Consider the following 16,953-nt stretch of genomic DNA (forward strand, 5'->3'; position numbering starts at 1 on the left):
CACCCTCCTGCTACTACCGCTCTACATTATTTCCTCTGGTCCTCACAGAAAGGACACGTCCGACTTCTCCTTCCGTAGAGCTGGACTATAAATAAAACACCAATGATCAAGATGGGTTTTTAATCCTATCAAGAACTTTGTGTTGAGGAGACGGTTCATTGACATATGTGTGGTATTTTCACTCCCAGTGGTATAAGAAATGTGTGACTTCAACCTATGGCATCTCAGGAAAAAAGCCCTGTTATTAACCACACCATGGCTTAACAGACAGTGGTTTAAGCACAGAAATGTCACACCTGAAGACAAAAACTGTTCAAAAGCATTCTCTTAACCGCAAACTGCATGACTACAGAAAAAGGTCAAAGAAAGGTTGAAATCTAACAATTGGGAAACAACTTAATTCACATTTAAACAAAAACTTCCCCAGGCAACCATGTATCTTTGATATATTGGGTTGGCTCAAAAGTTCATTTCGTTTTTTCCCATGGCTCTAGTGGTCCTGACTTGCCTTGAACTTCATTCGAAACAATTCTGTCAGACTGTATTGTGACAACTGTCGTGTTTGCATGCATTTAAAAAAAACACATCAAAACTGGTGAATTTTGTGCAGCCATTTCAATATTGAAAATTGAAGAAGACACACAACATTTTCAGTATGTTATGCTTTGTTATTTCAAGAAATGTAAAAATGCAACTGAAATGCAAAGGAAGGTTTGTATATTCTATGAGAAGGTGCTGTGACTGATAGAACATGTCAGAAGTTGTTTGTGAAGTTTCCTGGTATATTGACATTTTGGCCAAACAATTCTTTGCTGTAGGGCTGTCTTATGCAATGGAAGATGTTTAGCAGTACCCCTGGCCTCTACCCACTAGAAGCCAATAGTGGGAAATAGCTGACTTACTCAAAATATTAAGATCAATAAAGTTCCTGGTGAAATGAAAAATGTGTCTTTTATTTTACAGAAAAAATCTAAATGGACTTTTTGGTCAACCCAATAAAAAGATATCTATCTGATTTACTCATTTTATATGCCCAAAGCATAAAATTAGTGCTCAAATATGCTCTAAATTTCAAAAGAACATGCATTGGCTGAATTTTTTTTTTTTACAGATTCTTATACTAGCTTTACTGGTATTTGCAACCAGTAAAATACCAAAATGCTAATTCTTAAGTGTAAATATGTTGAGAAATAAAATATTTAAAGGAAAATGTTGTCTTTGTTTTATTTAGATATTTCTTTATTATAAATTTTAATGTTGAGCATAAAGGAATATCTCTTACTTCTAACAAGAAATTTAGTTTCCTAATTTCTTAAAAATCAAGCACAGTGATCAACTATGGGCAGGAGATTATGCAAGGGCGCTCACTGCTTAGTTTGTGCTAAAGGTTTAAACGTGGGAAAGGAAAGAATGGAGAAAGGAATGACAATGCTTTTTAATGCTTGGATGTCTTCAGCATCTTCACATTACTATTTTGTTCAGCATGTAAAATTGTGTCTTAGCATTTCTAAGTACTTCATAGAAATATCTTAAATCAGGCTCTGGAGAACCCGAAAATACTTTTAATAAGCTTTCAGCAAAGTAGAGTTTTACATGAAAAGCTTCTGTCAAGCAAAATAAAATAAAACTGTATACAGTCAATACCAAGTGAATTTTCCTTGTTTTCATTTTTTAAATTCTAGAATGTAGTACAGTATAAAAATAGATGTAGCTCTCATTTTTTTCCAAACAAAAAAAATCCATGCCGACACTAAGTTCCTATTTAGAGATAATTTTCCAATAATTGTTTTCTAACCACACTCAGTAAATTTTCAAATATTCTTCTGCATTACATTTTAATTTTAGCGTTTACTCCATGAAAGTTTTCCTAAGTCAATCTGATTATCCCTTATAATAATTAAGTTAGAATATCTGGTTCCACAGTTATCTTTGTCTGACTTTTAATCTTCTCTTCCACTTTCTGCTACCAAGTCAGAGAGCCATATAACTTTATACCTCGAGACCTTTTAATTCAATGTTCTCATTCAAAAGGAAGAACTGAGGCATCCAAATTTTTTCCTCAGATGATATATATAGGAATAATGGTAAAACTTTAAATGGAATTTAAGGAACAACCCTTACCTTGCATTGTTTTAAGAACTAAGAGTGCTGACATTGATCAAGCTCCGGTGAGCAATAATACATCTTACTAAACCAGAATTTATGAGCCTTACAATTACTGATGGCTTCTAACTCAACAAAGTGTAGCATGTTATACCTCTGACAGACATTCAAAAACTCAACTGCTTTCCATTTCCATCCTGCTTTACAAAAATGTTAAGTACAAAAAAAAGGCATTAGAACACATTGCATATATCCACATATAGAAAACCTATTTCAAACCCATTCAGGAAGTCTGTCTCCAATGAGCCCCATTTCAGCGCTGAAGGGGGATGCAATGAGAGCTCACTTACTAACCAGAAACGTCTCACTTTCTGATGTTGCAGCCACAGACACAGTCAAGTGGTGTCCAAAATGAAACTATGCTAGGATTTTAATGTGAGTACTGAAGAAATACGTTCCGAATGCCTGCATAATTTAGTTTGCAATTACCAACAAAGGATAAGTGAGTGGGGAGAACAAAAGCGTGCATCGGCCACAGCTGACAAGTCTTCTGCCAACATGCAAGAGTGCACGGTGAAACCACGGTCACAGCACACGCAGTGGGAGGCTAAGCACAAACTGCCGCCAGATGTTGCAAGAACACACTGTGTTCTTCCAAAGCAAAATTCAATGTATCTCAGGCAATTTTTATTAAATTAAAAAAAAAACTTTGAAGATATTTCTAGGCAAAACTTAATGAACCTTAAAAATGTAAAATGTGGAGGAGGCCTTTTATTGCTAGCTCCTCGCTTTCCACTTTGGATGAGGGTCATTCATCTCTTTGGGAATTATAAAATGGACAAATGCTCACTGTTAAGAGTTAAATGAGAAAGGTTGGCAAAAGCTCAAGAATCCAACTATTCATTTATGACATATTTACTGGATGTTCGTCATCTGCCAAGCATATAGGGTAGGTGCTGGGTGACATAAAGAAAATACTTTGCACACACACATACACAACAGTTTAAGTAGTAAGATGGGGAGAAAAACAAGAACTAATTCTTAGGTAAAGGTAGGAGAATGTGGCATTTGCTTTTGCCACTTCACCACCTTTTCCAGTCTTCATCCTCAGTGCCCCTACTAACCGTGTAACAAATGCCAGAATTCTGAGAGTGTAGGTAGCATAACAGCTGTGTTGCACTGTTCCAGAGGACACGGTACTACAATGGTAACAAGACCCACTCTTCCTCCCACTACAGAGAATAAACAAACATGCAGAAATGTGGAAGGCCTCTCAATTAACTGTTGATCTTAAGAAGCTGGCTGAGAACATCAAGAAATGAATAAGTAAGCTAGTGCCTAAGTCTTTATTCCAGGAAAAAAAAAAGCTGCTAACATGCATGTGATATTAAACTAAATAAAAACAAGAAACACACAGGACTTCTGGCCAAGACAGAAGTGTAGGTAGATATATTTTGCTTTCTCACACAACCAAAAGGACAACAACCAATTTAAAAACCAAAAACAACCAGAACTTCCAGAAAATCAGGATGATCACAGAAATGGTTGAGTATGGTCACAAAATAGAGGAAGAAGTGAAGGCTATACAAAGTAAAGTAAATAAAAATACACAGGGAACAAACAGTGAAGGGAAGGAAACTGGTACTCAAATCAATGACTGGGAACAGAAAGAAGAAATAAAACATTCAACTGGAACAGAATGAAGAAACAAGAATTCAAAACATGAGGAGAGGCTTAGAAACCTCTGATACAACTTTAAATGTTCCAATATCCAAATCCTGGAATGCCAGAAGGAGAAGAGGAAGAACAAGAAATTGAAAACTTATCTGAAAAAATAATGAAGGAGAACTCCCCCAATCTGGTGAAAGAACTAGAGTTGCAAGTCTAGGAAGCTCAGAGAGTCCCAAAGAAACTGGACCCAAAGAGGAACACACCAAAATACATCATAATTAAATTACCCAAGATTAAAGATAAGAAAAGAATCTTAAAAGCAGCAGGAGAAACAGAGACAGTTACCTACAAAGAAGTTCCCATAAGACTATCAGCTGATTTCTCAAAAGAACCTTGCAGGCAAGAAGGAGCTGGAAAGAAGTATTCCAAGTCATGAAAGGCAAGGACCTACATCCAAGGTTGCCCCATCCAGCAAAGCTTTCATTTAGAATGGGAGGGCAGATAAAGTGCTTCCCAGATAAGGTCAAGTTAAAGGAGTTCATCATCACCAAGCCCTTATTATATGAAATGTGAAAGGGACTTATCTAAGAAAAAGAAGACCAAAACTATGAACAGTAAAATGACAACAAACTCTTAAGTATCAACAACTGAACCTAAAAAAAACAAAGACAAAAACAAACTAAGCAAACAACTAGAACAGGAACAGAATCATAGAAATGCAGACCACAGGGAGGGTTATCAGTGGGGAGCAGGATAGGGAAGAATGGGAGAAAAGGTACAGGGAATAAGAAGCATAAATGGTAGGTACAAAACAGACAGAGGGAGGTTAAGAACAGAATAGGAAATGGAGAAGCTTAAGAACTTATATGTATAACCCATGGACATGAACTTGGTGGGTGGAGAATGCTGAAGGGAAAGGGGGGATGCAAGGCAGAGGGGGATAAAGGGTAAGAAAAAAATGGGACAACTGTAATAGCATAATCAATAAAATATACTTAAAAACACACAGGCAATACAATAAAATGAATAAAGTGCAAATTAACAGAAAAAGCAACAAAAAGAATTTTTATCACAGCTCCTACCCAGTCATCAAGCCTCACTTGTGAGTAAAAGCAAAAGTCTAGGGTGGCAGTTTTCAAAGTGTGGTACAAAGATCCTTGGGTCCTGAGACCCTTTCAGAGGGCATATAAGGTCTTCCCTTTTCCAAATACCTACTACATGAGGGGGATCTGTTCATGTATTTCAACTAAAATAACACATCACAAAAGATTAAATGCAAAAACAGATATAAAGCCAGCTATCTTTCATTAAGCCCAACAATGAGACGAGTTAAAATGTAAAACAAGGCCAGTCTTCATGGTTAATTTTGGTTTGGGAAATACAGGTAATTTTTGTAAAAGTATTTTTACAAAAAGAACTAATATGTAGTAGACATATAATTGTTATTATATTAAAATGAACTAAACAAATGTTTTTAAAATTTCTAATACAATAAATATCACTACACATAACCCACACAAACAAAAGCTCTTTGGAATTCTCAGTAAGTTTTAAGAGTGTGAAGAGGTCCCTAAGACCCAAAAATTTGAAAAAACGACTCCTCTAGAGTTTAAATGAAAATAAAGTAATCCTGCCACCCAGTGGCACAAACCAGACATTGCAATATTTATATATAAATCGGGAACTTCAAATATTTAATAAATATCAGATTTACAATGGGAATCTATTTCTTAAGCCACTGTCCAAAATATATAACAAGATTCATTTTGTAGATTAATTATGCTTTGACTTTTTTAAATATATAGATCTATCCAAAATCTCATGCACTTTATATTAACCATATAAATTTATCTATTGAATACCTTAAAAACATCAGAATGACCTTAAAAATATTAAACTAAAGCTAAGTAAATTTAATTAAATTGAAGATATTCTTTTGTTTGCCAGTATTTCCCAGTAACAGTGACAGGCACATCAGTAAGTACAGGGTGACAATGCCTATCTAAATATATGGATGATGTCCTGGCTGGTGTGGCTCAGCGGATGGAGCGCCAGCCTGCAAACTGAAAGGTCACCGGTTCAGTTCCCAGTCAAGGCACGTGCCTGGCTGCAGGCTAGGTCCCCAGTTGGGGTGTGTGAGAGGCAACCAATTGATGTTTCTTACATCTATGTTTCTCTCCCTCTCTTTCTCCCTCCCATCTCCTCTCCATAAAAATAAATATGATCTTCTAAAGAAATAAAATGTAACCATCTCTTTAAAATAAATAGACATATGGATGTATAGCTACTACTATAGAAATGTATCAAGCACCTTACAAATATATGACTATTAAGTAAACAACCTATAATAAATGAAAACCTAGTTCCATTTAAAATAATACATTTTTTCCATCAGATATTCATTTAGTGCCAAAATAAGTACATACCAGGTAACAAGGCAAACTTAAATTCTACTTCAATTCATACTTTTTTGCCTGAGAAACATGGAATTTTCTTTGTAAAGCTTATCCTAAGTACCCATGATAAGAAAATAAACAGCCCTTACCCCAGTCCTGTTCATACAAGGCTTGGGAAAGGCACCATGATTCACTTATTGGCATGTGTGGATGCACAAAAATAAGATGTTTTGTGAGACTTAAGACTCCAAGAAAACGTCATTACATAAATAACCAACAACTAACAAGGCACTTAAGTATACATGTGATTTTTGTTTATTATATAAATATGCATAAATCTGACGCATTTAAATATATAAACTCTATTTTAAAGGTCCTTCAAACTCAAATAAATATGCTCCACTGAATGTCTTGGGTATATCAAGCCTATACTAAACAAGTGAATAAAAAACTTATTTCCTGCACAAACACAACATGGCAATAAAAAGCAAAGAATGTTATAAGCTAATCTAAGTTTTCAAATGCAGCCAATTGTATAAAACACATATCTTCAGCGAAGACAGGGTGCATGAAAGGGAAACAGACCTTACAAAAGACAGCGCACTCTGTGAACTTTCCTAATCCAAGCAGAGTTATTTTATCCATCTTGCATAACTGTAGGCGAGAATATTTTCAAGGAGGGTTGGTAGGTAACAGTGGTGTAAGTTCTCTTTTTATACTGGCTTTATTTAAATCACTAAAAGGTAACTAACAAAAAAAGCAACTGGAAGTCTATGGGTAAAAATTTACCCTGAAAAATTCAAATATGAAATAGGCTGTATCACAAAGTTGTTACAGTAGTATTATTCATAATAGCGGAAAGAGAAAATAATGTAGACACAGATCAACAGGGAAGTGGTTAAGTAAATGATGTACATGCATTCTGACACAGCCATTAAAATACGTTAGTACTTTAGCAACATGTAAAAGTACTCCTAATATAATACTAAATGGAGAAAAAAGGAGCATACAAAATTGTATAAATAATATGGTAAAATATTATTTACAGTAATATAAAAATAAGGATCAGGAAAAAGACTAACTGGAAGTGTATTGAAAAAACAGTAATTGTTTTCATTTTCTCTTTTTTCCAAATGTTTTTTGTAATATACTGTATTGACAACTAGCCAGCTACCACAACCTCCTACCCTGGTTAAAAAACACACACACACACCAGCCAAGACCTAGTGTGAATATTAGTAGCACTGATATTCTGCACTGAAGCTGCACTGGAGAAATAATATTCTAGGCAACTAGTAAAAATTCTAGCACTTATAAAATACAGCATTATGCACTTAATCTAAATCACTACACTTCCCCAATTTTAAAAATCTGATTACTTAAGAATGACTACCTGTTCTTAACTAACACCTAAAAAGGAATACTACTGACAGTTCTAGTACAATGTTTACAATAAATATATGTATTATTTAATCCAATAAAAGAAATAATTTGAACAAAACAAGAATGATATAATCAAAAACATTCCTAGCAAATACACTAGGAAGTAGAATAAGTACTACGGGTTGATGATATAATATCCTGAAGTAGGCATGTCAACATATTCACATAGTATTTTGTAATAAAAATTGTTCTTTTAATAATAATAAAGATTCAAATTTCCTTTGTCCTCCAACATATGGAAGGCATCACAGTTCATCTAGAAAAACTACAAAGAGCAGTGTAATAGTCTGTTTTCCATGAGAAGTAGTGGGGAATGTAGTTGAACCAATTTTGACCTCCAGAATAAGTAAGCCAAAGAAATTAGTTATTTGTCTACTAATATCTACATGTCAAAAATTACTAAATACATCAGAGTTAAACTTTTTACAGTTGAAAATACATTGGGAGGGTTTGTATTCTTTGGTAATTATTTTATGTAGACACGTTTACTTCTAAAAATCTTAACCGCAAGCTTTAAAGATGTTAATGTTGCCTTCACATGGCCAGCTCTTATGTAATTAGATTTTGAATTTTAAGTCTAAGAGAAAGACAAATATTTAACACAGCAATTGAATTCTCCAAGAACCAGATGATGTTCACAAACTATTTATGGAAATTTGACTTCCTTTCAAAGACCTTTTCTTACTTTTAGTAGTAAGTTGGAGTTTTTCTGTCAACTGGCATATCCATTTCATAGTTGAACTGAGAACCATTTTATATTTCAACAGATTAGTTCAGACTCAAATGAGATGATTAGATTAAATGCAGTTTGTGTGCAAAACTAGTTTTCATAATAGACTTAAAAGGCAGCATCTTTAATGCGGAATCCAGTCTGTTACAACTTTCTATCACAGCCCTTAATAATTATGGCTAGAAGTAAAATTTTAAATATCTATAAAAGCACAAAGACTTTCCAAAGTGAATATATATTAAATAACTTTCTTAAACCTCTAAGTATTTATTAATTTTTAATATTTTGACAGCACTATTAACAGAAGTTTCTTAATTTATAGGCTATCGATTATTTATAAAAATATAGTTTTATGAAAACCATATTTAAAAACAAAAATATCTGTCTTCTGAAGAAGCAACAGAAGGATGTCTATATTATTAGAGTTGTCTAGAACAGTTACCTGGGAAATTCTTATCCTACATGTGAATTAACTACATTTTGTCTACCTTTTCATCATTTACCCCTTTCAACTTAATAATTATTCAAGGGTCCCTAGCTCCTGACAAGATACACCCCAATTTTAAAGGAAATTTAATCCCTTAACCAGCATTATTTTTTCTTAACTGGCTCCACTAGACCAAAGCAGTTCCCAAAATGGAAAGGTCTGATATGAGAAGCTGGAACCACACATCAGTCTCACTAACTGCTTTTCACTGAGAGCAAACCTGTTTAACAATGCCTCACTGCTCTCAAACTGCTTCCAGTAAGTCTTCAGAGATTACATCCTGAGAGATGTCCATTAATGTTCTCTGAAACGAAATTTTCTTAGGTTTACCAGGAACAAATTCACTGAATAAATTTCCCAGCCACTTAACAAAATTGAAGGAGCTGGGGAGATACTTATGAACACTTTTGGTGTCAGCCCAGCACCTCTCCCACCCAGAGCCATTCCCCCACTTAGACTTGACCATCTGGTTTCTAAGTTTCTGAAAGCACGTCCTGGAAATCAACTCCTCACCAAGTTCAGATCTTTTCAAAGTCTTCTTCCTGTCTCCCTCATTTCTGGAAACACCTCTGATATTCCATCTAAAAGTATAACTTTCCCTAATTCCTATGGCTTCTTGGGTAACTTTTTTCATCAATTTCTCTCTGCCAAACTCAGGATTTCTCTGGTCACAAGCACAGACTCTGGACTCAAAATGCCTGAATTCAAATCCTGACTATGCACTTACTCTGGGAATGTAGGCAAGCTACTTCTACGTTCTTAGGTTTTCTTACTTCTAAAGTGAGGATAACAATAGTGCCTACTTCATGGAACTGGGAATACAAGCGCACACACAAGTGAATACAAGTGAAGCGTTTAGAACAGAGCCTTGTGTAAAAGAACGAGGTGCCGGCCGTCAGCAGGAGCAGCAGCAGCAGTGCATGCACGCCGCTGCTGCCACCACCGTCACCGCAGCTGTAAAACCGCATCTTTTAGAGAAATCCGCTCCTCCTACAGACCCAACCACAGGCCTCAATGTTAGGCTAATGACTCCTGAAAGATGCTCCATTTTCTTATTTCCAAATTTCTGCAAGTCAATTCCATCTGGGAAGCTCGTGACGGGCTCAAATTCAAAATATTTAATAAGCAAACTCATCATTTCACCCCATTCCTCAACCTCCCCATGTAGATTTCCTATTCCGACTTCACACCATTCATTCAGTCTCCTAAACTGAAACCCTCGGAGTTATCTTAGGTCCCTGCTTTCCTTCTGCCCCTCTAGGTTTCTGAGATGCCAAATTCTGTAAACTGTACTCTTTCTCTCCTTCCCGAACCCACAATCCTAACCGCAGTGGCCAAGGCACTCGGTCCCTCAAACCAGGATTTCTACTTTTGCTTGTAAGTTTGACTTCCCCTTCATCTCTTTTCTCCATAAAACACCAGCTTCCATACATTATGTTTCCCCACTACTGGTTTCCTTTTGCCTTGCACACCAAATGTAAACTCAGCTACTCACCTTTTAAGATTTTAACAATCAGTTCCTTCACAATCCAGCTGTACTCCTCACTTTAGCAAGGATGGTTTTCAGCTGATTCTCACACCCACTACGGTCACTGTGCCTGTTTACGGTCTTGCAGCATCTGAAATGCATGTCGCCCCCCCTCTCTGCTCAGCCCATTCTAATCATTTGAGGTTCAACTCAAAACTCACATCCTCACTAACCTGAAGGCGCCAGTTCACTGCGCCATCTTAACTTTCTAACACCCTTCCATTCTCTCCTAGCACTCCTCGGTATTGTACCTGCTGAATACAATGCTGGCCTCTATACTTTACAGCCTAGCATTTATTGTATCAAAACATAATGCTATTATGTATAGCATTGAATTATTCATTATTCCTTTAAAAAGCAGACGATATCTTATACTTTGTTTACTCTGCAGCATCTATACAGTAGCAGTTATTTAACACGTACTATGATGTGCCTTACTGGGAGTTCCAAGATTGCAAACCCGAATTCTGAAGCTCCAAAGCAGTGGTCAGCAAACATTTTCTATAAAGGGCCAGACAGTAAATATTTCAGGCTTTGCAAACCACAAATGGTCTCGGCCACATATTCTTCTTTTGTCCAACTACTTGCAAATGTAAAAATACTAACTAGCTGAGAGCCCTATATAAAGAGGCCATAGTTTACCAACCCCTGCCTACTCTAAGGAATCAGTGTCTTATACAGAATCTCTAGAGTTGAGCATTTCTATCAATATTTAAGTGATTGTTCTAAATGTCGGTTGGGCAAACACTTTACGTGACTTTTGACCTCTAACACAAAACAAGTAACCCAGAACAAGAGTTCTTACCAGCTCTTTCAGACTTTTCTTTCTGTTCCCGCAATTCCTCTCCCTGGGTAGTCATCTGCTTGATGCGACCACGAAGTTGGGCAATTTCTTCTTCTTTCATCTCCAGGGTTTCATGCATCTGACGTTTTGTCTCTGCTATTACCATTCCCTAAACAGGAGTATAGACTCTCAAGTGTTGCAAAACAAAACTGCATCATCATCGGGGTGTCAAACTCATTTTCACCGGGGGGCCGCATCAGCCTCACAGTTGCCTTCCAAGGGCCAAATGTAGAGCTCCTTGCACCTAGTCAAGGAGTAGTTACATTTATACAGTTCTAAAATTACATCCGGCCCTTTGAAGGCAACCACGAGGCCGATGTGGCCCTCGGTGAAAATGAGTTTGACAGCCCTGCTCTAAAATGTTAGCATAACAAAACTGCATCATTCACAGCATGAATCAAGCTTACTTTAAAAGGCAGAAAACAAAGTATTTCTTACTAAACACACCATAAGAATTTTTTTCATTATTTCACAAACTTAGGTCTGTGTTTTTTGTTATATGCTACACTATCTACTCTAATAACCTAGGTTACCTGGCTTATCAGAGTATTTTTGATATTAAAAATTATTTTAATAGCCCTTGCTGGTGTGGCTCAGCTGGTTGGAGCATCATCCCGTAAACTGAAAGGTCATGGGCTTGTTCCCCCGTCCAGGCACATGCTTAGGTTGTGGGTTGAGACCCTGGTCAGGGTGCGTGCGAGAGGCAATTGATTGGTATTTCTCTCTCACATCGATGTTTCTCTCCCTCTCTCTTACTCCCTTCCCCTCTCTCTAAAATCAATAGGCATGTCCTCGGGTGAGAATTAAAAAATACATATATACTATTTTAATAGTAAGTTTAATTGTTTAGGTATTAAAAATATTTTAGTTTAAAAATTTATTTTATAATCTTTTTATAAATGCTTGCTATAATTTCCCCTATCTTTCTAAACAGTTTATAACGAGCAAAATACAGCCTCTGACACTGGCTCAGAGCCAGCAGGAACTGGAACGAACCTGTGCTGCGCCGTGCACAGAGCCTCAGAGGCTGCTGAGAATGCGCGGTCACCGCTGCCACACCGGATGAACCAAGGCTGTGGAGCAGATCTACCCGGTTTTCCCCTCTCCTCTTGTGCCAGTTTACGGTCCCACCGCTAATCCTTATGTCAGTGAGGAACCCCCATTACTCCAAGGCGAATTGCTACTATCTTCCCCCTCTCAGGTAATCTAGACAAGAAATGAAGGTCCCTAAGTCAGTCATTCATTACTAACAAAAAAATGGGGTGGTTCAACTTATCCTTGTAAAGTAAGATTTTGTGACATGTATTCTATGGTCTTAAGAAAATTACTACCTCACTTCCAGGGTTTGTAAACCCCTGCTTTAAGGTATGACTCTCAAAGATGGCTAATATCAAATGGGCAGATAAAAACTGAGTAAGTGGGGTGTTATTACATAAAATTTCAAAAAAAAATCTTCCACCTTCAGTTTCTTCAAAAATCAAATCACAACAAAAAAAAAGGAGAGAGAGTAGAGGGCAGTGAAACCTATAGATTAAAAGAAGTTTTACTTGGCTGGTTTGGCTCAGTGGATTGAGTGCTGGCCTGCAAACCAAAGGCTCACTGGTTCAAATCCCAGTCAGGGCACATGCCTAGGTTGCGGCTCCAACTCTAAACCACCAATCTCGTTCTGTTTATGCTAATTAGACAGTACCACTTCTTTACTTTTTTTTGACAATTCATCTGAAAGATTATTCTGTTTCCATTATATTTGAGAGACAATGCATTCATCATTCACATTTAGCAATGCTTTAATTATAAATAACTTATCTCTGAAACATATACTATAAACAGATTTCCTTTGCAATATTATTCTAATCTATAAATCAAAATACTGACTAGGATCCAGAAATCATACAGAATAAGCTTCACATGATACAAAACTAATGCTAACAGTTATATAAATCTAGAAATTAAAAAGAACTTTCATGGAAGCAGCTGCAATAACTTTGGAAAGCAGAACTCTGAATGCTTCCGATTGCTTCCAAAAGTGAATTTTAGGGCACCCTGCCAAATTTTAGTATCATAGGTATTTTTTTTACCTTATCTTGTTCAAGCTGTTCAATTAAGTTCTTTGCATCACGTAACTGAGTGATAAGTTTAGTCTTCTCAGCCATATGAAGCTCCTAAAAATTTAAAAAATTTTAAAAATTCATTTCCATTTCTAATAAAGCTTCTCTTCATATGAAAACTCGAAACATTTTATCTAATTCAGATGCTTCTCGCAGCCTAGAAAGGAAGGACACACATATCTCAAAAGTGCAGTGAATGCTAAGAAGCCTAGGGCACTTGGGAGCCCTCACCCACGCTGCCCATGGAGAATGGGGAAGGCTTTGCAGGGGAGATGCCGGCCACACTGGGGCCTGTGGATCTAGCTTTATGGGGCCACCTTAAACAAAACTCGCTGCTCTGTTACCTTCATCTTTTCTAACTCCTGAAGTCTTTCATCCAGTTGCTCCTGCAGTGCTTCTTTTTCACTGGTTAATAGCGTGCACTGTTCCTTATGTGACTGAATTGTTCCCTTACAACGCTGCAGTAGGTTCTCTTGACGCTTAACTCTCTGCTGAAGTATTTCCAGTGTTTTAGCAGAAGATCCATCTCCAGCTATTAACAATAAAGCAGCATAAGCAGGGGCAGTCAGTAAGGAATACAAGGACTCCCTGGGGACAGTTAATTCTGTCAGTACGCAGCAGCACTGCATTCTCCTCCCAACACTGCTATGCCCTGAGCCAGATCAACAACAGTGTCTTAGATCCCATCCCCACAGGATTAATAAAGTATCCCTGCCAATGTATTCTAATCTCCTCCAGAAAAAGAGTTCTGGTAGGTACACTTTTCTCCATCTCTCTACCACTATAAGGAGAAGTTTTCACACCTTGAGAAATTCAGGGCCCCATACGGGTTGGTTACTCAGACAGACAGCTGCTCGGCACCTCACTGTGCCTCTGGCTGGACCAAAAGTTTATCACAAATCTCTTGCAAAGAGCTGGTAAATAAAAAGTGAAATTTCACTGACTATGTACCTCACAGCCTCCAAGAGTTCAGAGGACTAGAACTGGATTCTAAGGAAAGGTTTAACTATTCTTCTCCAGTTAAATAGCAAACAATAGGGCAAACATGGACATCTTTGAATGCAAAAATATGCAAGTAATACTACTTAAAAACTTATAAATAATCACAAACTGCATATTAACTAAAGTAGAACTAACCTATTTATATGAAATCTACTATTGCTATCAACAGTGTAAGATAATAAACTGATTTCAATTACAATGAAGAGTGAAGCTACTACTCAGACTTTCAGGTCTTAAAATAATTACGTAGTTACTGTCTCCTGAATAACAACGACCACAAAGATCCAAAAAACAAAAACTCTTGCATCTTTCTGGAAATGTCAGGAGCAAGAACACTTACTTCTATCTCTCAGTCCATGTCTACTAGCTCCTACCCTGGAATCTCTCAACATCCTCCTCTAATTTTTGAACTACCCTTTTGACAAGATGAAGCTTACCCGCTGCCTCCGCGTCGCTCTCTGAGTTTTCTTTCGGGGCGCCTTCAGTCGGTGGTTCCATCTGAGGGAGCGGTTTTGGTAAATCAACACTCATCGGGCCATTTCGTAACCGCTGTTTCAGCAGAGAAACCTAAAATAATGTGCTTCATCAGAAAGAATGATTCAAACAAAAATATGGCAGTAGTACTTTCTTTAAAACAGAAAAGATAGAGTACATTATATCCTTTTTGCTATATTGAGGGAAAAAATTTTAAAAAGTTTACTCCCAATGCAGTGGATTTTTATATTTGTTATTTTCAATATCAAAATATTAGCCAAAAAACAATAGATCAACAATTATCCTTAACTGAGGAATAGCAAAGTTTTAAAAATATGCCATTTTTAAAAAACATCTGGAATCTATTACATAACCCATCAAAACCTCTTTATTTTTCTTTATCCAAACACTCCATGTTCTTAATCTTTTACCTGAGTCTGGAGAACACTGATATACTGATCTTTTTCCTCCAACGATGCATCAAACTCCTCTTGGAGATGTTTCTTTGCTTGCTGGTCCATTTGAAGCTCCTAAAACATAAAGGATTTTACAGACAGTTTTCAGCATAAAACAAAAAATACAGACTTGAAGTTTTCAAATTTAAAAACATAATCCAGATTTGCACTTCTCTTGAGATGAAGTATCAGCAACAATAATTTAAAAATAATCCACATTTAAAACATTAGTGTTTATGCCAGCAAATAATTTTAATCCTTAAAGAATATGAAGATCCAAGAAGTATATTTTGTAACTATAATAATGCTAAATTGAGAATAAAAAATTACTTAAGATAAAAATAAAACTTCATTGTGCTCTAAGACATTTCACTACCGTGCTACCTTATATTCACTTTATCTAAAATTAAATTATTATATTCCAAACCGAGGGCCAATGGAGCCTTCCTTCTTCCAATATATGAAAGTGTTCAAAAGCCAAAGTCAGAAACTCCCTCATCTATAAAATAAAAAGGTTCAACTCGTTCATCACCAGACAGTAAAATTTCAAGTTCCTGAACTACTCAAAATGCTTCTTTCTTCAGGTCGTCAATGGGCCTCCCTAACTGAATCCAATGACCCGGACCTCCGTGCTCCAGCAGTCACCATGATGACCTCCTCCGCGTACCTGCTTCCCAGGGCTCCGCCTGTGCTCCTGTCTCTTACAGTGTCCTCTCCGCCCTTCCCCGATTCTGGGGCATCTGTCCCTCAGGCCTCAGTCCTGTGCCCACAGTGCTTCTCCCTTCCACCACTCCACGGGCATGCTAGAGACTAACTTCCAGAACATTTCAGAAATCCCATCAAAACACCTCTATTTTTCTGAGATTCCTACTTTTCTTACCTCAAGTCTTCCTAACTTGATCCATCCATCACACATTTGCTAGAAAACTCGCCTCAAAAAACATGTTCAAGGACTTATGAGGAACGCCCTCTTCTTACACTGTTTCAAATATACTAATTCTGAAAACACCAAGGAGGCACTGACTGACCTCTCTTCTCCACCACACCCACGCTTCCCAAGATCTCGAAGCACATTATGTACTGTTTCTTTTTGTTTTTAAACTAAAGACTCCTTGCTTGACTTCCCTTCACCGCAGCAGTCTCCTGATTAGAACGTGTCCAGCATGAAGTTTTCACAGACCAATGGTGGAACATGAAACACAGGTCAATTAGAGAGCTTTCCTTAGATCCAACTCTTTCATTTAAACACCTGAGAATATGTCCTTCCTAATTTTGTGTTATTGATAAGAACTTTCTTTCATGAAATGACAACAGAAGAATCTGGCTCCTTCTTCTTGATGTCCACACTTGAAAAAATAAAAGCAGCCCTGTGACAATTCTCCTGTCCTCCATTTCTGGAAGGACCTGGAGAAAATTTTTCAGTCCATGAAACCACAAGACTGGAAAGAACTGTCTTCCATGGCTTTGCACAGGCCAATTCTCAAGTCTGGAACCTCTGCACACTTCCTTGGCAATAATTCGGTCCTTTGCTTCCTTTAAAATTCATTTCTTCTCAATAATTCTCTATATTCGACCATACTAGACGCTGATACACAACATCCCTAATGACCCATAAAAATGGCTCAATTTATATCAGTTTTCCAGTTTTGAATTTTTTTTAACACTCTTAACTTGACTACATCCTTTAAAAAAAAAAGCAATGCCTAGTACTG

At 36.9% G+C, this 16,953-nt stretch overlaps 1 protein-coding gene across 1 annotated transcript in view; it reads right to left on the bottom strand.

Annotated features, from left to right (window-relative positions):
- Positions 1-16,953, bottom strand: part of GOLGA4 (golgin A4) — a 91,286-nt gene that overhangs the window by 40,156 nt on the left and 34,177 nt on the right. The window contains 5 exon segments of the mRNA XM_036030514.1: positions 11,164-11,311; positions 13,281-13,364; positions 13,655-13,842; positions 14,750-14,879; positions 15,218-15,316. Coding sequence (XP_035886407.1) covers positions 11,164-11,311; positions 13,281-13,364; positions 13,655-13,842; positions 14,750-14,879; positions 15,218-15,316 — 649 coding nt within the window.

This window comes from Phyllostomus discolor, chromosome 7, assembly GCF_004126475.2.
Source record: "Phyllostomus discolor isolate MPI-MPIP mPhyDis1 chromosome 7, mPhyDis1.pri.v3, whole genome shotgun sequence".
Taxonomy (NCBI): domain Eukaryota; kingdom Metazoa; phylum Chordata; class Mammalia; order Chiroptera; family Phyllostomidae; genus Phyllostomus; species Phyllostomus discolor.